The sequence below is a fragment of the Psittacula echo genome (genome assembly GCF_963264785.1).
Source record: "Psittacula echo genome assembly, chromosome: 1".
NCBI classification, from domain to species: domain Eukaryota; kingdom Metazoa; phylum Chordata; class Aves; order Psittaciformes; family Psittacidae; genus Psittacula; species Psittacula echo.
The window spans coordinates 133,176,544-133,194,479 of record NC_137735.1 but is presented as its reverse complement, the minus strand read 5'-3'; the positions used below and the strand labels follow the sequence as shown (position 1 = coordinate 133,194,479).

The 17,936-nt window shown below is 39.4% G+C and overlaps 1 protein-coding gene across 1 annotated transcript in view; it reads right to left on the bottom strand.

Annotated features, from left to right (window-relative positions):
- Positions 1–17,936, bottom strand: part of HGF (hepatocyte growth factor) — a gene marked incomplete at both ends in the record, with an annotated part of 60,983 nt that overhangs the window by 23,047 nt on the left and 20,000 nt on the right. Inside the window, 4 exons of the mRNA XM_080619375.1 lie at positions 6,302–6,420; positions 11,054–11,174; positions 12,854–12,996; positions 17,870–17,936. The exon at positions 17,870–17,936 is cut by the window's right edge and continues 48 nt beyond it. Coding sequence (XP_080475501.1) covers positions 6,302–6,420; positions 11,054–11,174; positions 12,854–12,996; positions 17,870–17,936 — 450 coding nt within the window. The remainder of the gene's footprint in view (positions 1–6,301; positions 6,421–11,053; positions 11,175–12,853; positions 12,997–17,869) is intronic.

The window sequence follows — 17,936 nt, the reverse complement described above, 5'->3', positions numbered from 1 at the left end:
TCATGACATTTAGCAAAAGCCACAAGCAGCATGCTGCCTTGTGGTCACTCCTCCAAAGAGAGGACACCTACGTTTCTGTATATGGTCCAAGGACTTGGATTTGAAAAGCATTTTTACTAATTAGTATTTCTTGTAAAATGTATAAACAGTCCTCATCATAGGAATTAAAAACCTGTGTGAGAATCCAAACCACAAAGCTATAAAGACATATAACTCATGATCTCTTTTTAGTGTACTGAGATTGAACACAGCCACAGCTTCAGAAAATGAAGCTACCACTGAAACCCAGAAAGGCCTAGTGTTTTGGGCTCCCTGCTAGGAGGTGGGAAATAGTTTTTCTATGCGCTTCCAGAAAGACAGAAAACTGAAAACAGGGCTCAGATATTTTGTGTTGGTATTCTAGTCACTAGGCTGGTGATACAACTGTATCATAAGGAATAAATTCGCTCTCTGGGTGATAAAGGAAAGCACTGAGCAGCATTGCATCTTATGTAGAGGGTAGTGCCATATATATGCCTGTGCCAAACAACCTTTGAAAATATCTGCTGGATTAAGCACCTTCAAGATCACTATTTCTTGTATCCTTCCTCATATATATTGCTTTAATAATTTCCAAAGATCTATAGTTTTCTGCAGTGAAAATATAGTTTTGCATATGAAATTTCCACACATATTATACTTTCTAACTGCAGGTGAAATAATTCATAGTTAATTCAGTCAATTTATGCCTAGAAATGAGATAAAAGGCTTTCATTACAACATTAAAATCATTACATTCTTTTGGGGTTTTAAATTTCATTTTAATGATTATCTTTTATTGAGGACTCTAATTGTCATTTGAACAGACAAAGGTGACATTAGAGTAGTTCTCAGTTCTCCCATCCAGCTGTTTTATAAAGCTTAAGCCAGACAGTAAATATTGAAAGTTGCATGGGCTGTAAGCTTACGTGACCAGCAAAGCCAGATGTGAATCCTCAGAACACTGACACATCAGCTCAGGAAATGCCAGAGGATAAAGGTTTATAAAAGTTGAATTTGTGTAACAGTCAGCTGTAACTTACGAATTTTGTTGGGGTTTTTTTTGGTAATAAAACCACTTCTACCAAGGGAAAATAAGGGATCTAGTACTCTACATATGATGAATTTATTATCTAATAAATAAATAAATGTTGGAAACACAGTAAAAAAAACCACAAAAAAAAACCCCACCCCAACAAAACAACAAGCTCTAACAATTAATTAACTAAAAAGTTAGAAAGATGGTTCAGTTACACAGCTAAGCAAGACTGCTCAAAATGGGGAAAGACTGAACTTTCGCCATTATCAAAGATTACCAAGAACTCTAGATTCAATTACATGAGTTAGTACAGCAGTTCACAGGCAAGACTTTCAGCATGGTATAACTTACTGGGTGCCTGACACAAAATAAGCAGTAGTTCTGCTAAGTTTCTTCTGTCTCTTGAAAACCTGATTACAGACATTGCCTAAAATAGCAAATTAACCTCACTTACTTACAGTGGAATAATTTTGGTAGTTTTAACTACTTTATACTGGATTTACAATGGCATATGATAGGACAGAGTAAATTCAATTACTCCACATCAAGAAGTATATTAAGAGTATTCTTATTCAATCTTCGGATTTCAAACAAATGACTAATTGACAAAAAGTGACTGACACTCCAAGACATTACACTGGCCTGAGCCAAAACAAGCAAGGAGAGAAAATCCTGAACTATCGGTGGTGGAAGCAAAAAACACTGCAGCAAAATTTGGTTTGGCAAGAACTCCAAGTGAAGACAGAGAATCCCATGCTTCCCACTTCAGGTAGCAACTGCACACACATAAAGGTTCATGCCAGAGCCATTCCCTTTTACTTATCCACATTGCCCTGTATTTATATATTTGTTAATTTTATGGGAAAAATACAGGATTATATTTTGGAAACAGACTTATTGTCAGATTCACTACTGTTTCTATTTTATCTTAGATACCCCAGGAATGATTTATTTTGATTTATATAACAACAATAACAGAACACAGAGAACCCTGCAAATTAAATTGTCATAAAAAAAATCACTCCTTTTATGCTTATTATAATGTTTTCCTTTTTTTTTTTTTTCTTTTTTTTTTTTGAATTCTTACATTAGTCTAGTTCCAGGTGAGCTTTCTTGTTAATTTTAATAGACTCTGTTCTGCTCTTCTATTCTCCTCCCAAGAGACCCAATTAAATTTTACAGTGACATAAGCCTACTGAAGTGACACTTAGAGCTAGATGAAAAACAGTGTCTGGTTTCGAGGATTAATTTTTTTTTCACACTTAATTTTGGTCAAAATTGTAGCAGGACAACAAAGGAAATCATAGTTTCCAAAACTGCAGATCTAACAGAAACTGACTTTCTCATGAGATAACATGACACTGAGTTTCACTCAGCAGTTTTAGAAGCAGCTTTTGCCTGCATTTCACAGAAAATCAGAAAACACTGTTTTCCCTTTTCTGCCCATTTTCCTTGGGTATCTGCCACAAGACTGGGGCCCATGAAGCTGACAGGCTTCTACAGTATGGATTCAGTTAAAGTCATGCCTTGCTTTCAGAAATTGCCTTTATTCCAAAGATGTTATAAACAAACTGTTTTGAGTAAAGAGAATAAAAAACCAAAACCTGCCTAAGGAATATTAGTCTGCCTTTAACATCATGCTTGTACATTGATTATTTCACATTTCAGTTCACTAAAGGAAAAAAAAAACTGGACCCCAAATCTGCCAATGAGAAGAATATGAGATAAAAGGAGAGATTATCACCTATAGACGCCATGAGTTGTGACTGAGGCAAGCAATTTCAGAGATGCAAATCTTAGTTTTCTGGCTAAAGCATGTCCCAGCAAACTTAATTCTACCACCCGCTTTCTCACAAGGGCTGCTGGGGCTACGGGGATCGGGAGATGTCGGGAATCGCGATGTCTCTGCGCTATCCCCTCTGATTTTCCTAATGTTTGCTGAACCTTGTGGTCTCTGAAGTGCGACGGCTCCGGTTCTAGCTGGCCTAGCTCCGATCAGCTGACTGACTGCTAGTATCGATTTTCAGCCGCTTTTAAATCTCCCGCCGTCACCATGGGGATTATGATTTGGTGGCAATTACAGAGACGTGGTGGGACAGCTCACATGACTGGAATATACTCATGGAGGGCTATGTCCTTTTCAGGAAAGACAGGCCAGCCAGGCGGGGTGGTGGGGTTGCTCTTTATGTGCGAGAGCAGCTGCAATGTACTGAGTTCTGTCCAGGGACAGGGGACGAGCGAGTTGAGAGTCTGTGGGTGAGAATTAAGGGGCAGGCTGGCAGGGGCGATACTGTTGTGGGTGTCTGTTACAGGCCACCAGATCAGGGTGAGGAAGTTGATGAGGCCTTCTACAGGCAGCTGAGAGCAGCCTCACAGTCACAGGCCGTGGTCGTCGTGGGGGATTTTAACTTCCCTGATGTTTGCTGGAAGGACTACTCAGCAACCCAGCCACAGTCCAGGAGGTTCCTCCGGTGTATGGATGATAACTTCCTCATCCAAATGGTGGATGAGCCAACCAGGAGAGGAGCGCTGCTGGATCTCATCCTCACTAACAAGGAGGGTCTGGTCGAAGCAGTAAGGGTTGAGGGCTGCCTTGGTTGCAGCGACCACGAGATGGTGGAATTCAGGATCTTGTGTGGTAGGACCAGTACAATAGCAAGTAGAATTGCAACCCTGGACTTTAGCAGGGCAAACTTTGGCCTTTTCAAGCAATTGCTAGGGGAAATCCCATGGGCAAGGCTGCTTGAAGGTAAAGGGGCCCAGGATAGTTGGTTGACATTCAAGAATTGCTTATTCCGAGCTCAAGAGCAGAGCATCCCAACACGTAGGAAGTCAAGGAAGAGGGCCAAGAGACCTGCATGGCTAAATAAGGAACTGCTGGGTATGCTCAAGTGGAAGAGGAGAGTTTACAGGTCATGGAAGGAGGGGCTGGCCACTTGGGAGGAATATAAGGCTGCTGCTAGAGGATGTAGGAAGGCAGCTAGGATGGCTAAGGCCTCCTTAGAATTAAATCTGGCCAGAGGGATCAAGGACAGCAGAAAGAGCTTTTTCAAATACATGTCTGACAAAATTAACACCAGAGGCAAGGTTGGCCCACTGGTGAACGGGATGGGTGCCCTGGTGACAGAAGATACAGAGATGGCAGAGTTATTGAATGCCTTCTTTGTCTCTGTCTACTCTGCTGGAGGCAGTCCTGAAGAGCCCTGTACCCCTGTGACTTCAGATGAAGTCAGGTCAACGGAGCAGTTCGCCTTAGTCGATGAGGAATGGGTTGGAGACCAGTTGATCAATCTGGACATCCATAAATCCATGGGTCCAGATGGGATGCACCCGCGGGTGCTGAGGGAACTGGCGGAAGTCATTGCTAGACCACTCTCCATCATCTTTACCAAGTCTTGGCAAACAGGAGAGGTGCCTGAGGACTGGAGGAAAGCAAATGTCACTCCAGTCTTCAAAAAGGGCAAGAAGGAGTACCCGGGTAACTATAGACCGGTCAGCCTAACCTCCATCCCTGGGAAAGCGATGGAACACCTTATCCTTGATGCCATCTTAAGGCATATCAAGGATAAGAGGGTTATGAAGGGCAGTCAACATGGCTTTATCAAGGGGAAGTCATGCTTGACCAACCTCATAGCCTTTTATGAGGAAATAACACGGTGGATGGATGATGGCAGAGCGGTGGATGTGGTCTACCTTGACTTCAGCAAAGCATTTGACACAGTCTCCCACAGCATCCTCATAGCTAAACTGAGGAAGTGTGGTCTGGATGATCAGGTAGTGAGGTGGACTGCAAACTGGCTGAAGGAGAGAAGCCAGAGAGTTGTAGTCTATGGGGCGGAGTCCAGTTGGAGGCCTGTATCTAGTGGAGTGCCTCAAGGGTCAGTATTGGGACCAGTATTATTTAATATATTCATCAATGATTTAGATGAGGGAATTGAGTGTACTGTCAGCAAGTTTGCTGATGACACTAAGCTGGGAGGAGTGGCTGACACGCCAGAAGGCTGTGCTGCCATCCAGCGAGACCTGGACAGGCTGGAGAGTTGGGCAGGGAATAACTTGATGAAATATAACAAGGGCAAGTGTAGAGTCCTGCATCTGGGCAGGAACAACCCCAGGTTGCAATATAGGTTGGGGAACGACCTGTTAGAGAGCAGTGTAGGGGAGAGGGACCTGGAGGTCCTAGTGGACGGCAGGATGACCATGAGCCAACACTGTGCCCTTGTGGCCAAGAAGGCCAGTGGCATCCTAGGGTGTATTAGAAGGGGGGTGGTCAGTAGGTCGAGAGAGGTCCTCCTTCCCCTCTACTCTGCCCTGGTGAGACCGCATCTGGAATATTGTGTCCAGTTCTGGGCCCCTCAGTTCAAGGAGGACAGGGACCTGCTGGAGAGAGTCCAGCGCAGGGCAACGAAGATGATTAAGGGAGTGGAGCATTTCCCTTATGAGGAAAGGCTGAGGGAGCTGGGTCTCTATAGTTTGAAGAAGAGGAGACTGAGGGGTGACCTTATTAGTGTATATAAATATATAAAGGGGGAGTGTCACGAGGATGGAGCCAGGCTCTTCTCAGTGGCAAACAATGATAGGACAAGGGGTAATGGGTACAAACTGGCACACAAGAGGTTCCACTTAAACTTGAGAAGAAACTTCTTCTCAGTGAGGGTGACGGAACACTGGAACAGGCTGCCCAGGGGGGTTGTGGAGTCTCCTTCTCTGGAGACATTCAAGGCCCGCCTGGACACATTCCTGTGTAACCTCATCTAGGTGTTCCTGCTCCGGCAGGGGGTTTGGACTAGATGATCTTTTGAGGTCCCTTCCAATCTCTAGCATACTGTGATACTGTGAGTGTGCAAAAGAAAACCAAAGCAATAGACAGTTGTTAGATAGAGCATTGAGTAGGGAAGGTGTGCATGCACCTGTTCCCAAACTCATGGGACAATGCTCAGCATGGCCAAACTAATACTGTACATGAGATCTTCATGATGACATTGTCTCACTGGTTTAGTTCTTGAGATTTCTACATTTTAATGTAAATTCCTGTATGTGACATACACACATTTTCCAGTGCTAAGTAAGACACAACTCTTATTTCCTGTCAAGATTAATTATTATAAATGATCCTCTTTGAAAACTATGTTTCAAAAGTCAGTGAAGGGAATAAATGAACTAGCTATGGCCCTATATTCCTTGAACTATCTGTATTCAGATTAAGAAAAGGAAAAGGATGTAATAAATTTTGCTTGAACTCACCACACGTTTTAATTGCACAGAACTCCCAGGGGGTGTTAGGGTCAAGAGTGTAGCACCATGGTCTCAGCTTGCCATCAGGATTGCGGCAGTAATTATCATCAAAGCCCTTGTCAGGATATCTGCAAACCACAACAAGAAATGTGTCAAGGAAGTCTTCCTGGCAACATTACATTGGCTTGTACAAAGTACTTAGAAGACAATATTCAGCAGAGGCAAACAAGAACCAGTTCATGTTAACCTGGAGTCTGATTCTGACGTGGACTCAAATACTCTTTTAACACTATTAGAAAGTTAATAACGCAGAGTCTCTTTCCAAATATGCAGCAGAATCAGACCTCCACTGAGGGGATTCCCTGCTGTGCTAATGCACAGGGTACCGGATGGGGTAACTACTAATTGCTAAACTCTTGCTCTTGTGTCCATCAACTGATGACCAGACTCTAAAGCCACCTGGTTTTTTTGAAACAGCCCAATTAAGTGTGGATTGTATAAACACTGCCTGGCATGCTGGACTCATTAAGGAAACAGGTTTTTCAGTGCAACAGCCCTGGGTTCAAACTGGAAGCTATTTTGAATAGCTATGTTATTAATGATAGCTCCATTTCTGTAATAGAGCTCATTCTAGGTCATGGCCTCATTTCGAGCACTGGGTAAAAAAAAAAATAAAAGGAAAAAAATAAGGAATTATTTTCTGTCACCCTTATCTCATCAAGATTTGAAACTATTGTGCCATTTAATTGTTTCCACTTTCCTACCACCATCCTACCACCACCAATTTCCTACCACCAGTTTTTCAAGATAAAACTTAAAGGAGATAAATGCATACTCTTTTCCTCCAGTGAATACAAATTGTCTTGGCATTCCAGTTTTATTGAAACATGTTTGTAAAAGAAATAAAAAGTAGATTTGCCCCTGAGGGAAAGATGAAAAGTGTGTAAGAGAACACTAAAGTTAAGCACCTGGGAACCTGAACCCAGTTACAACTGCAAGCAGATGTGTTTTGTACAAGCAGAGGAAAATATGGTTTACAAGTGCGTGCTTTTGCTAGGATGCTTTTTCTGTCAAACAATCATGCTAATTTTGACTCATTGCAACTTGATCTCTCATTCCTTGGGAAAAATCAGGTTCCTTCATCTATACAAAGCCCAGGGACAGGATTTAAGTAGAATAAAAACAAACAAACAAACAATAACAACCAAACAGCAAAACCACCAAGGAGAAGCCTCATAAACCTGAAAATTCAAGGGCAGTCGAGAATGTGGTAGTTTCAGATCTAGCATCAGTAACCTGTTTTCTGCTAGGTGGAAGACTAATTGTAAAGGACCAAATTGTGTCCAAGGATTTCACAAGAAAACTGCTAATGAGCTAGTAACACAGCATAAAGAGAGATTTTTTTTTTTTGTCACCCAGTAGGTGCAGTGATGAGCTTTGATGTTAGCAGCACATGTCACATAGCAATGGAGAGCCCATGGCACTACCCAAGAAATGAGGTGAGTCCAGGAATGGCAAGGTATCTGCAGTCATAGCTCCCAAACCTATGCAGAACAACTGGGAGTGTAAAGAATCCACTTTCTAGAAAGCAAGTGCCCTTTCATAGCACTAAATACTCTGTCCTTCCTAATATTATATGATATGTTCCCACAGTATGTCAAAAATATTATTTACTAACTTAAGTAAAGATGGAATAGATCTTCAGGATCCAGCTTTAGGTGTCTGCTGCATGAAGTAGCTCCCATGAACTGTATCTTTCCACCTACTACATCTATGTTTCCTTTTTTAGAGCAACAACAGCCTTTCCAGTCACTGTTTCTTCCCTTAGTATTCAGGCATGTTTCTGCCTTCCCTCATATCCAGTAAGCAACAGTTTCTCAGCTCCTATAGAAAAGGGCAACTAACAAATACTAGGGACAAGATAAACAACAGGGCTTCAAACTCTTCCACACAATTCAACAGTGAGACTGTGGAGGATTCCCTGAGGGCTCATCCCTTTGCTCTGCACAATTCTCCTTCCCCAGTACACTTGAGGAGAGAACTCTTGCTTAGACCCAACAAAAAAGCCTGAGGTTTCCAAGATCTTTCAGAACCCTACATATTTCTTCCCCTCTCCCGCCGCTGAAACTTCAGTAGCTGTACTTCATTGTTGAAACTGAAATGAAGCATTAAGATACACATCTGGTGTCAAAATCAAGACTTTTTCTCAGTTTCAGAGAGGGGGGAAGGGTGTTAGATGGAGAGATAGCCTCTTTCTTTAAAGAGGCAGATGCTGAGTTCTGGCTCTGCTGGAGCTAAACTGAAACTTAGTGTCTAAAACTCTTCACCAATATTTCTTTTCCCTTTCTTTTTTGTTTTAAAAGACATGCAGGACTGGAAACTTGATTCTGTATAAAGTAAATTTTCATGCAAGAGATATAAAACAGAGTATTATAATAAAAGTATACTAACAGTTATTCAATTTCTATAGCACGCTTCAGCCCTACTTTTCTCTGTGTAGTTAAGTACATATTTTCAAAACCTATTTAATTTTAAGCAGAAAATATGCTTCTCTGTGCGTATCAGAGTCATTATTCTCAATGGTTTTCTTTCTATACTGAGACATAATCCTGCTCATGAGGAGGACACAGGAACTAGAGCTTCAGAACACAATTCTGTGTCCACTGCTAGCTAAAAACAGGTCATGCAGGAGCTGTTTGAGTGGATTCCTACTGCTAGCTTCAATCACATCTAAGTACACAGATATTACCAATTCTCTTCAGTAACTGACCTCTGAAGGGAATACATGTGGAACAATTCATCAAGGTGACAGAAAGGAAAAGTGAGGTGTATTCACCCTGAGTGTAAAACGTTGTTCTACAGCAGGTAGACTGAAGCATTTGAAAAGATTATTAGTTTTACTTCTTTTCCTTTGCCATTGCAATTGATGATTCCAGAAATGAAAATAAGTTTAAGTCTGTCTAGCTAGTCCCTCCTGGTTTCCAAGTTATTCACATTATCTCCAGATGGTATAGTATAAGGCTGTCTAAATAGAGGCTCTGTATTTTAATGGATCATTTGTTCCAGACCTCTTTTCTTATTTTCAACTTCAGTAACTATTAAAAACCACAAACAAACCAAAGCCCCAAATATTTTTAAAAGCTAGTATAATCAAAGTATAATTGTCACTACCTTTAGTGACCATTCCATGAAGTTAATTAACATCAATGTTAATTAATTGTACTGTACCCCAGTTACTCTTCTGAAAGCACGTACAGATCAGTTCAATCTGGATGGGTCAGTTTTTGATAAAAAAGCATTTTTATTGCAGTCTAAAAGCTCTCATAAATACGTTTTCTGAGGGGAATCTTTCAAGAAGGAACATGATTGTGAGATTGCAGTTAGTCTGAAAAATCACTTTGCAAGCAATTCAAAATTAACAGAATAAATTTGCTTCTGACAGTAAAATTATTATTGTTTGTACCCAGAAGTTCTATAACTGTTTCACTCCCAAGGAACAAGATTCTACTCTAGAATGCACAGCAAGTGCATGGCAAAAACCAGAAACAGATTATCTTCAGTCCCAGTCTGTTAAGAACTACAGGACTGCCTGCTACTCATGAAGCAGATCATCTGAACCAAGAGGAAAAAAGAGGTTATATCACATAAACTCAAAACCTGCAGTTTGTTACTGTTTTGTTGAATAATCAGGCTTTCTAATATCTACCAATACCTGAATTTCTGAGTATGAAAAAGATGCTTTATTTGGCGGAACACTTCAAACCAGATAAAAATACTTTCAGTGGAAGGTCTCAGTCATTCTGAGTTTGTTGATTCTTGCAGTCCTCTTCTGTCAGTTTAAGTTTATTCAATGCACTTACAAATAGAAATAATCCAAAATCCTGAGTAAAACTAAAATGAAACTTTAGTCTTGTTTAAGACAAATGCAAAGGCCCTCCTGTGTGGCCTAAACCCCTACACAAAATTCTTCCAAAAGGGTGTATCATAGATGACCCTTTGTGGCTGGGTGAATTTTACCCTTTAGGACAAATTGTAATGGGGATGCAATTTATCTTGCTATTTCTGACTCATCTTTTGGCATTAGGTACCTATGCTTAAACTAAAAGAGAAAAGTCTAAAATACAAATCCATGTACATAAAATGATAAACAAAATGATTAACTCCTTTCCCAGGCTGAAAAAGCACATGTAGTGGGCAAACATTTTGCTGAAACAACTTGGATACTTAAAATTGATTACAACAGAACATCATCTACCGCTGTAAAGCTGTTCAATATTTCAAAAATGAAGCATACTCTGCTTTGACAATGTTGCAGTTTATATTCACTAATTGTGTTAAGAACTAACAAAAATGTATTATTTTTTAATCATTATTTATTTTCTGATTGCTTTAAGGCATTTTAAGCTGATTGAAGTTGCATAACGACATATACAGCAACATTCAGAAATTTATTTTTAACTGTAAGTGAAGCTAGGAAGGGAATTTGGATCAATTAATGCAGCTCATGTCCATCACTACACTACACAGCCATGGGATGTAGCCACAGCTGCATGGCATAGCCTCTAGTCGCCATCCTTCATCTCCAGCATGATGGCAGCCAGCCTGCGCACACCATGGGCCAGGAGCCCAAGCAACTAAAACTGGTGAACTCCACAAACTTCAGTTCAGCTAATGCTGATTTTGACCAATTGGATCCCAAATGTGTGTCATTTTCAAATTATATCCACATAAATTTTCTTGAGAGGTGGGGAAAGACGTTACCTCTCTGGACGAAATTTGTGCTTGTGTGGTCTCTGAAGATCCCAGCGCTGACACTCCTTGCCTGTCTCAGTGTGATCCATTGGCCCTCTGTAACTCTCTCCATTGCAGGTCATGCATTCAACTAGGAAAAAAAAAAAGGTAGTATATTACGCTGATGACTTGTAACACACACACACAAATAAATTAGAATAATTAAATCACATCTCTGCCGTTATAAATTGAAACCAACCTAAAGAGAGATAAAAACGTAATATATTTAACTTAGGTTGGCATAGTAAATGTCCTTTGGAATAGATTTTCATCTCTTAGATTTAGTCCAGATGCTTAAATTTGATATCACTTTATTCACTTTATAGGACACTTATGTTTTGGAGGCAGGTGGCTGTGAGCTGCTAGAGACATTCATGTTCCTAGCAGATTTTTAACCTTAGTTATGGTTAGTAACAGAGAGAGACACATATTTGAGGAAGGAGTATATTTTAGGAGTGATATATTACGATTAAGTGAAAATTATTATTCTAAATCACTCTAAGTCATGGCATAATTACAGCACAAGTTTAAGTACAGAATAACGGCTGAATCACAATTTCAGTGCACTACAGCCTGTTTCTTTAAATTCCCAGCACATTCATATGATACTGTTTCTTTTCGATACTAATTCTTTTTGGCAGCCTAAGCTAAGATACATTTTCAGCCCTGGTTTGGGAAAGTGGGGGTTGGATGGAGAATGGGCAAAAGCTACCAAAGGGATTTGATATCACTGCTGAACAAAATATCCTCCATAATTCAGAATGAGAAGTCTTCAAATACAAAATAAATTCACCATAACTAACTGTAGACACGTTTCTCAAGTGCTCCCTAATTAGAATAATTGTAAAAAAAGTTCAGTTAGTAAATAGTAATTTATGCAATTACAGATCTCACACTTCAGACAAAACATCCGCTACCAAAGTCTTCATCCTGCAGTGAGCTCCAGGTCTTATCACATTTGAAGCTCAAATTGATCTTTAAATTTTAGCTTTTAACAGATTTTCAAGCTCCTTCTAAATCATTCTCTTCCTCTCTCCTTCTCCCTTTTCTTCCTCCACCGCAGTATAGCTATTGCACATGACACATTAGCAGGAAAATTGAAGTCATCCTATCTTGAGAATTTAAATGAGTTGATTGATTGGAACTGAATTGGCTGATTAGCAAGATATAAGAGCTTAGTTTGGAGCTTAACAGAACTTAAAATTCAACAAATGCAAGGGTGCACATGAAATATCTTTTGAGTTCTGTGACTTGAAAGTTGAACGGGAATGAATTTATGCAAAGTTTTATTTACAGTATTCATTTGAAAGAAAAAAGGAAAAAAACATGCTTAGATTAATCTTTTTTCCTGTAGTTAAGTATCTCTATTTTCATCCAAAAGAAGAAGAAAAGTTGATTTTATCATGGAATGGTACTAGATGATTTTATCACATAGTAATAGCAAAGTTAATGGATTCTCTATGGAGCAGATAAGTGAAAAAAGGGTCACATTTGTGCAATCAGCATGACTTCTTTGTTCCATCTCCTCCAAGACCCGAAAAAGAGCTGCTGAGTTTAAAAGCTTGTTAAAGTCTTCCAGAGTACTGGAACATAACAAGGCCTTCTCTTTCTGTAATAGCTGCTTTCCTCGTTACAAGAGTTATTCTTGCTGAGAAATCACCAATTCTTTCTCCAAAGTCCATGAGCAAGTGTCAGTGAAACTAGTGGGACTTCTGCATACCTGCTATCAGCAGGGAAAAGTAATTTTCCACATAAGCCTTGCCAGGTTACCTTGTGAACAGAGGGGGATGTCACAGACTTCATGGCGTGTCTCTGGATTGGTGGTAAAGCACCATGGCCCTCCTTCTTCCCCTCGGGGGTTTCGACAGTAGTTTTCCCGCAGGTCTTTACCCCGATAGCTCGAAGGCAAAAAGCTAGTTTTAAAATGACAATCATTACAGTATAAGAGCATGCAGACTTTGGTGTTAAATCATACTATTTTTTGCAAACAGTCAAAACCAATCCCATTTCTGCTTCCTTCTCCCTCCACCCTGCCTAAACAAATGCACACACCCAAATATCTGTCTATACACAAATACACATCTTCAGTAAGGATTACTCAATCAATGGCCTAAATCTGGGTCAATTAGTCTATCCCATTGCTTGCTTTAGCAAGTTTTACTCCCATCCCTTGGGCATCCAGAGCCAAATATCTGCTGCAGCAACACACTCTCTGCTAGCCCTCACTGCACTCTCCTTCATAAGCTTGTAACTACTCACACAAGGCCCCTGGACAAAGAGGGGAAACGTATTGGGTGCACTGGAATTTTTTTGGGGGAAATTCCATTGGGTCCATCACTGTGTCAGACCTGTCATTGCTGTGTATGTTCTGCACATATATAGCACAACAATATGTATAGCTGGCCCAGCTGGGCTTAGTGTGCATCTACTACATAAAGCCCACAAGTAGAGAAACTTCTTCTCATTTCTGGCCAGGCAGCAGCTAAAACTGAGCATCAGGAGTGTGTGAGCGTGACTGAACACTGTGACACACCATGCTGAGAGGCTTTCACTGCCTGAAACCACAGACAACTTTGCATTTCAGCATCAGAAATTTCCCCAGATTCCTCTTTAGCCATCCTGCCTCGTGTTCTGCCATGAGCCCCGCTGTTGTCACCTTAGGGTCTGCCACTTATAGACCCACTCATCATTGTTATTGTACAAATTAGGTCATTTAACAGCAACCTAGCTGACTTCAGCTGTCCAGGGTCAAGGTTTTGTGTTCTTAGCTGTCTGTAAAATTTTGTGCTTACCTTTGGAGAAATTCCCACATACACACTGAGATATAGATATATATGTAGGTGTGTATATATATATGTATATATTTATACATAAAAGTAGTACTGGTTATTTTTTGCTACAAACTAGGGAATAGTACGTAGTGAGGAGCCCAACCCTAGAGCAGGTCTGTTTGATGGCACTGCAAAAGTTCTAACCACATTCAGACTCCATATTGCTGACAAACCCATTGGCACTTCCAGTTTCATTGCAGTGAAGCTTAGAGAGCAGCTAAACCTCTGTAGATAAAAACATCAAATTCCGAGTTATGTTCAGTTCCATTAAAAATTTATGGTTTTTAGGTAATTGAAAAGTTGGCCAAAATGCATAAGGGAACACACGATACCTGTAATTCATTGTAATACATTGATTTTATTTTTGAGCTTTCTGAGATTTGCACGGTTTTTTTTTTTTCTTCAGTATGTTTACATTCTGGTCAAAATATCACAAGCAAAGTGCAGCTTTCATTCTGAAAATGCCTAATACTTTAATTTGGATGTTTGTTTGGGGTTTTCTCTGTTGGTTTGGTTGGTTTATTTTGGTTTGATATGTTTTTTGGTTTTGTTTTTGTTTTTTGTTGTTTTTTTTTTTAAATTCCCCAAGGGAATTCAGATGTATCTATATTCTGTAGGAAAAGAAAAGGAATAAAATTTCATCTAACTTCATTTAGAAGACTGTAGACTTTTGCAGTTTAAGAAACTGAACTAAAGCACTTGGGACAGTCTTTATACCCAGACACCAATTTAATTCATACAAAAAAGCAGAAACATATGAAATGTATGGTCCCTGTTGTCCTTGGCATATTCTATGTTACAAATGAATGAGAGCAAGAGTCTGACATGTGACATTTTAATAATGTTTTATTCCTATTAATGAAATCTTTGAACAAAGTGAAGTGGAAAATACCTCTGTTAATCACATTGTGGTTCTAGTAAATGCAATGTAGAAGCGTTACTGAAAAAAGTGTTTTTCTTATTTTTGGTGCTTGAAGAGAATAATTTTTGTGTCATTACTGCTGCCTATAAAATTGTTGCTTCTGGTTTTCCTCTGTAGTCTTGTAATATTAAATCTCACAAATTTTTTTAGCTAAAGACAGCCCTGGGCAAACTTTGCTGATGGGACATTGCAATCAGAGTAAGTGTTAATGTAGTATGCCAGTGCATATTAGAATATCTTATTTAATTTTCCTGCTGAAAAATCTTCCTGCTCAGAAATTATGGACATTAGAAAACCAGGACAATAGGGAAAAGGCACTTCAAATTATATCAGATATGCTGTCATTAAAAAATAAAAAGTCTAAATGAATAGCATTAAAAACCCAAGATGAATGAGATAAACATGGCTTCAACAGGTACTGAAGTAACATTCTTGAGGGAGGAAAAGATGAGATGCAGTAAAGACCCGCTCGGAAATGGAAGATAGAGCCACTCCTAAAACTGTGTACTCCTAAAACTGTGTACTGATTTAGTTCAACTATATTAGGTAAGGAAAAAAAGAAAAAACCTAAAAACTGAAGCCAGTAAGACTAATGGTAAAAACAGATGCAACCACAGCAAAAGTCACAGAAACAAAATGCCTGTGAAGTGCCGGTCTACTCTTTGACTATTTCTCTTTGAACTCTTTCTGCATTGGCTTTATCCATTAAAATAAAAAAAACCTCTTAAAAGAAAAAAATAAGATACTTTTGTAACCTTTACTAGGATAGAGACAAAAACAATAGAACCCTGATTTCAGCTGGGAGTGTCCAGGTTCTACTGAAATACAAACAAATAAAAGTGTAATTTGTTAAATCCAGACACATGTTTAAAGACTGAAGTTATTTCGGTTCTTTCTAGAAGGATAATGAAAAATCAGTAAAGTACATTTCTTCCTTGAATATGAAAAAGGGATTTATTTTCCAATGGCACTTTGTGATAATCAGATGTTGAGAAAAACTGACCTAAAAATCTAAGGCTTTCATACTAATAAGTTCCAAACACACCACTACTGTCTGCTTCTTCCCATCTCCCTCATGTCTCTGATGATGAAATCATATTTTCTGATGTTGAAAAACAAAATTAGCATGCAGCCACCTCATTTATCCAGTGACCTTTTAAAAATTAAACTTATTGCACAAGGCAGGAGAAAAGTCATTCTCATAAAATTCATCATAGAAAAGTGGCTATCGAAATGTATTAGATAAAGTTGTGTATACTGTATGTTAAAATGGAATTTAGTAACAATGTATACTACCCAGACACTTTCTTTAATTATATAAATTCATATGTATGTTTATAGAATAAATGCTCTTGCTTAGGTTGTAATTAATGAAAATTCTTTCACTTCTAAAGGATGAAGATTGTACACTTCAAGGTGCTGAGTCTCAAGAGGTCATTGCTGTGGAAACTGTTTGTATTTATCATATGTTCGCAATTAAGAATGTGTCTGGTCACTGAAAATCAGACACACTACCATCTATATTATAAGCAGCCAAGTCTGGTCAATTCCAAGCCTGAGGCTCAGCTTTGTAACACATCATAAGAGAGAACCCAAGTATCCTTTGCCTTTTCATGTTGTTCCAAGATATCATCTTGTACACTGGATAGATTTGGTCAGGACAGGACTCAGCAGTGCACAGCCCAGTTCCTCACTAGCAATCTCCAGCTTGGCTCCTTCTAAACAAAGTGCTGATGCTGGGTGTCCAGAGCAAAAGGCAGCAATGTGGATAGGAAACTTTTGGGTGAGAGGACACTTTGGTTTTGGCTGTTAAGGGTTTACCATCTAAATGGCTAAAACCAATAGAAAAGGTTTCAAAGAGAAAAGGTCAAAGAGTAGACCAGTACTTCATGTTCCTTTTACTAGTTTCCAGCAACGTTTGTTGTGGTTGAATCTGTTTTTACCATTGCTCTTATTGGCTTCAGTTTTTGCTTTTCTACACTTTTTTTTATTTTAGCCAATATAATTGAACTAAGTCTGCTCTCAAAGTGTAGATTTGGCCTCAGTTCCTCACTATATGAGGTCTTAAACTTAAAAGTAAGTCTCATGCTTGCTGCAACAGTCTGTATCATACATACACATTGCTTGTATGATCTGAAGGAAAAGATTTCAATAGTCTGGTCAGTCTTTTCCATGTATTTGTTGCCTGGTGTAAGGGCTTTATAGGGTTTAATATATTCTCCGTATAATAGAGAATTTATATATTCTCTATTCTATATCATAGAATCATAGAATCATAGAATAGTTAGGGTTGGAAAGGACCTTGAGATCATCTAGTTCCAACCCCCCTGCCATGGGCAGGGACACCTCACACTAAACCATATCACACAAGGCCTCATCCAACCTGGCCTTGAACACCGCCAAGGATGGAGCATTCACAACCTCCCTGGGCAACCCATTCCAGTGCCTCACCACCCTCTCAGTAAAGAATTTCTTCCTTATATCCAATCTAAATTTCCCCTGTTTAAGTTTGAACCCGTTACCCCTTGTCCTGTCACTACAGTCCCTGATGAATAGCCCCTCCCCAGCATCCTAGAGAATATATATTCTCTATATAATAGCGAATTGATAGTAACTATGCAAAATACAGTAACAATAATTATACACTGATGAAATATATTGGATAATATTTTTCAAAATTACCCATTTTCTAGGAGTCAGTTAGAAAACACTGATAAACTTCCAGACCCGAGGCTGAAGTTAAGCAGATGTTTTGTTTCTGCCAGTAGCTAAGAGATACTAGGATATAAACAGCTTAAAAAAAACCAATCCTGACACAAGAGAAGGGATCCAGACACACAGGCTGGCATTAGGAAAGACTTCTTGGAGAAAGCCCAAGAAGGTAAGTGTTTTCTGGGATCTGGAGAAAGACATCTCGGTTTTGTTGTCTAAGGTCAGTTTTCTCATAAATTTTTTGTCTGCTAATAAGTCAAACTCTGTTTTATGGAAGCTGTCTGGGCACTATTCCCGTTGTCTCTGCTCCTGAACTCTTACCTGTGCTCATGGGGGATCATTGAATTCCAGGCTTGACACTGTATACCACTTTTGGTAACAGATATCG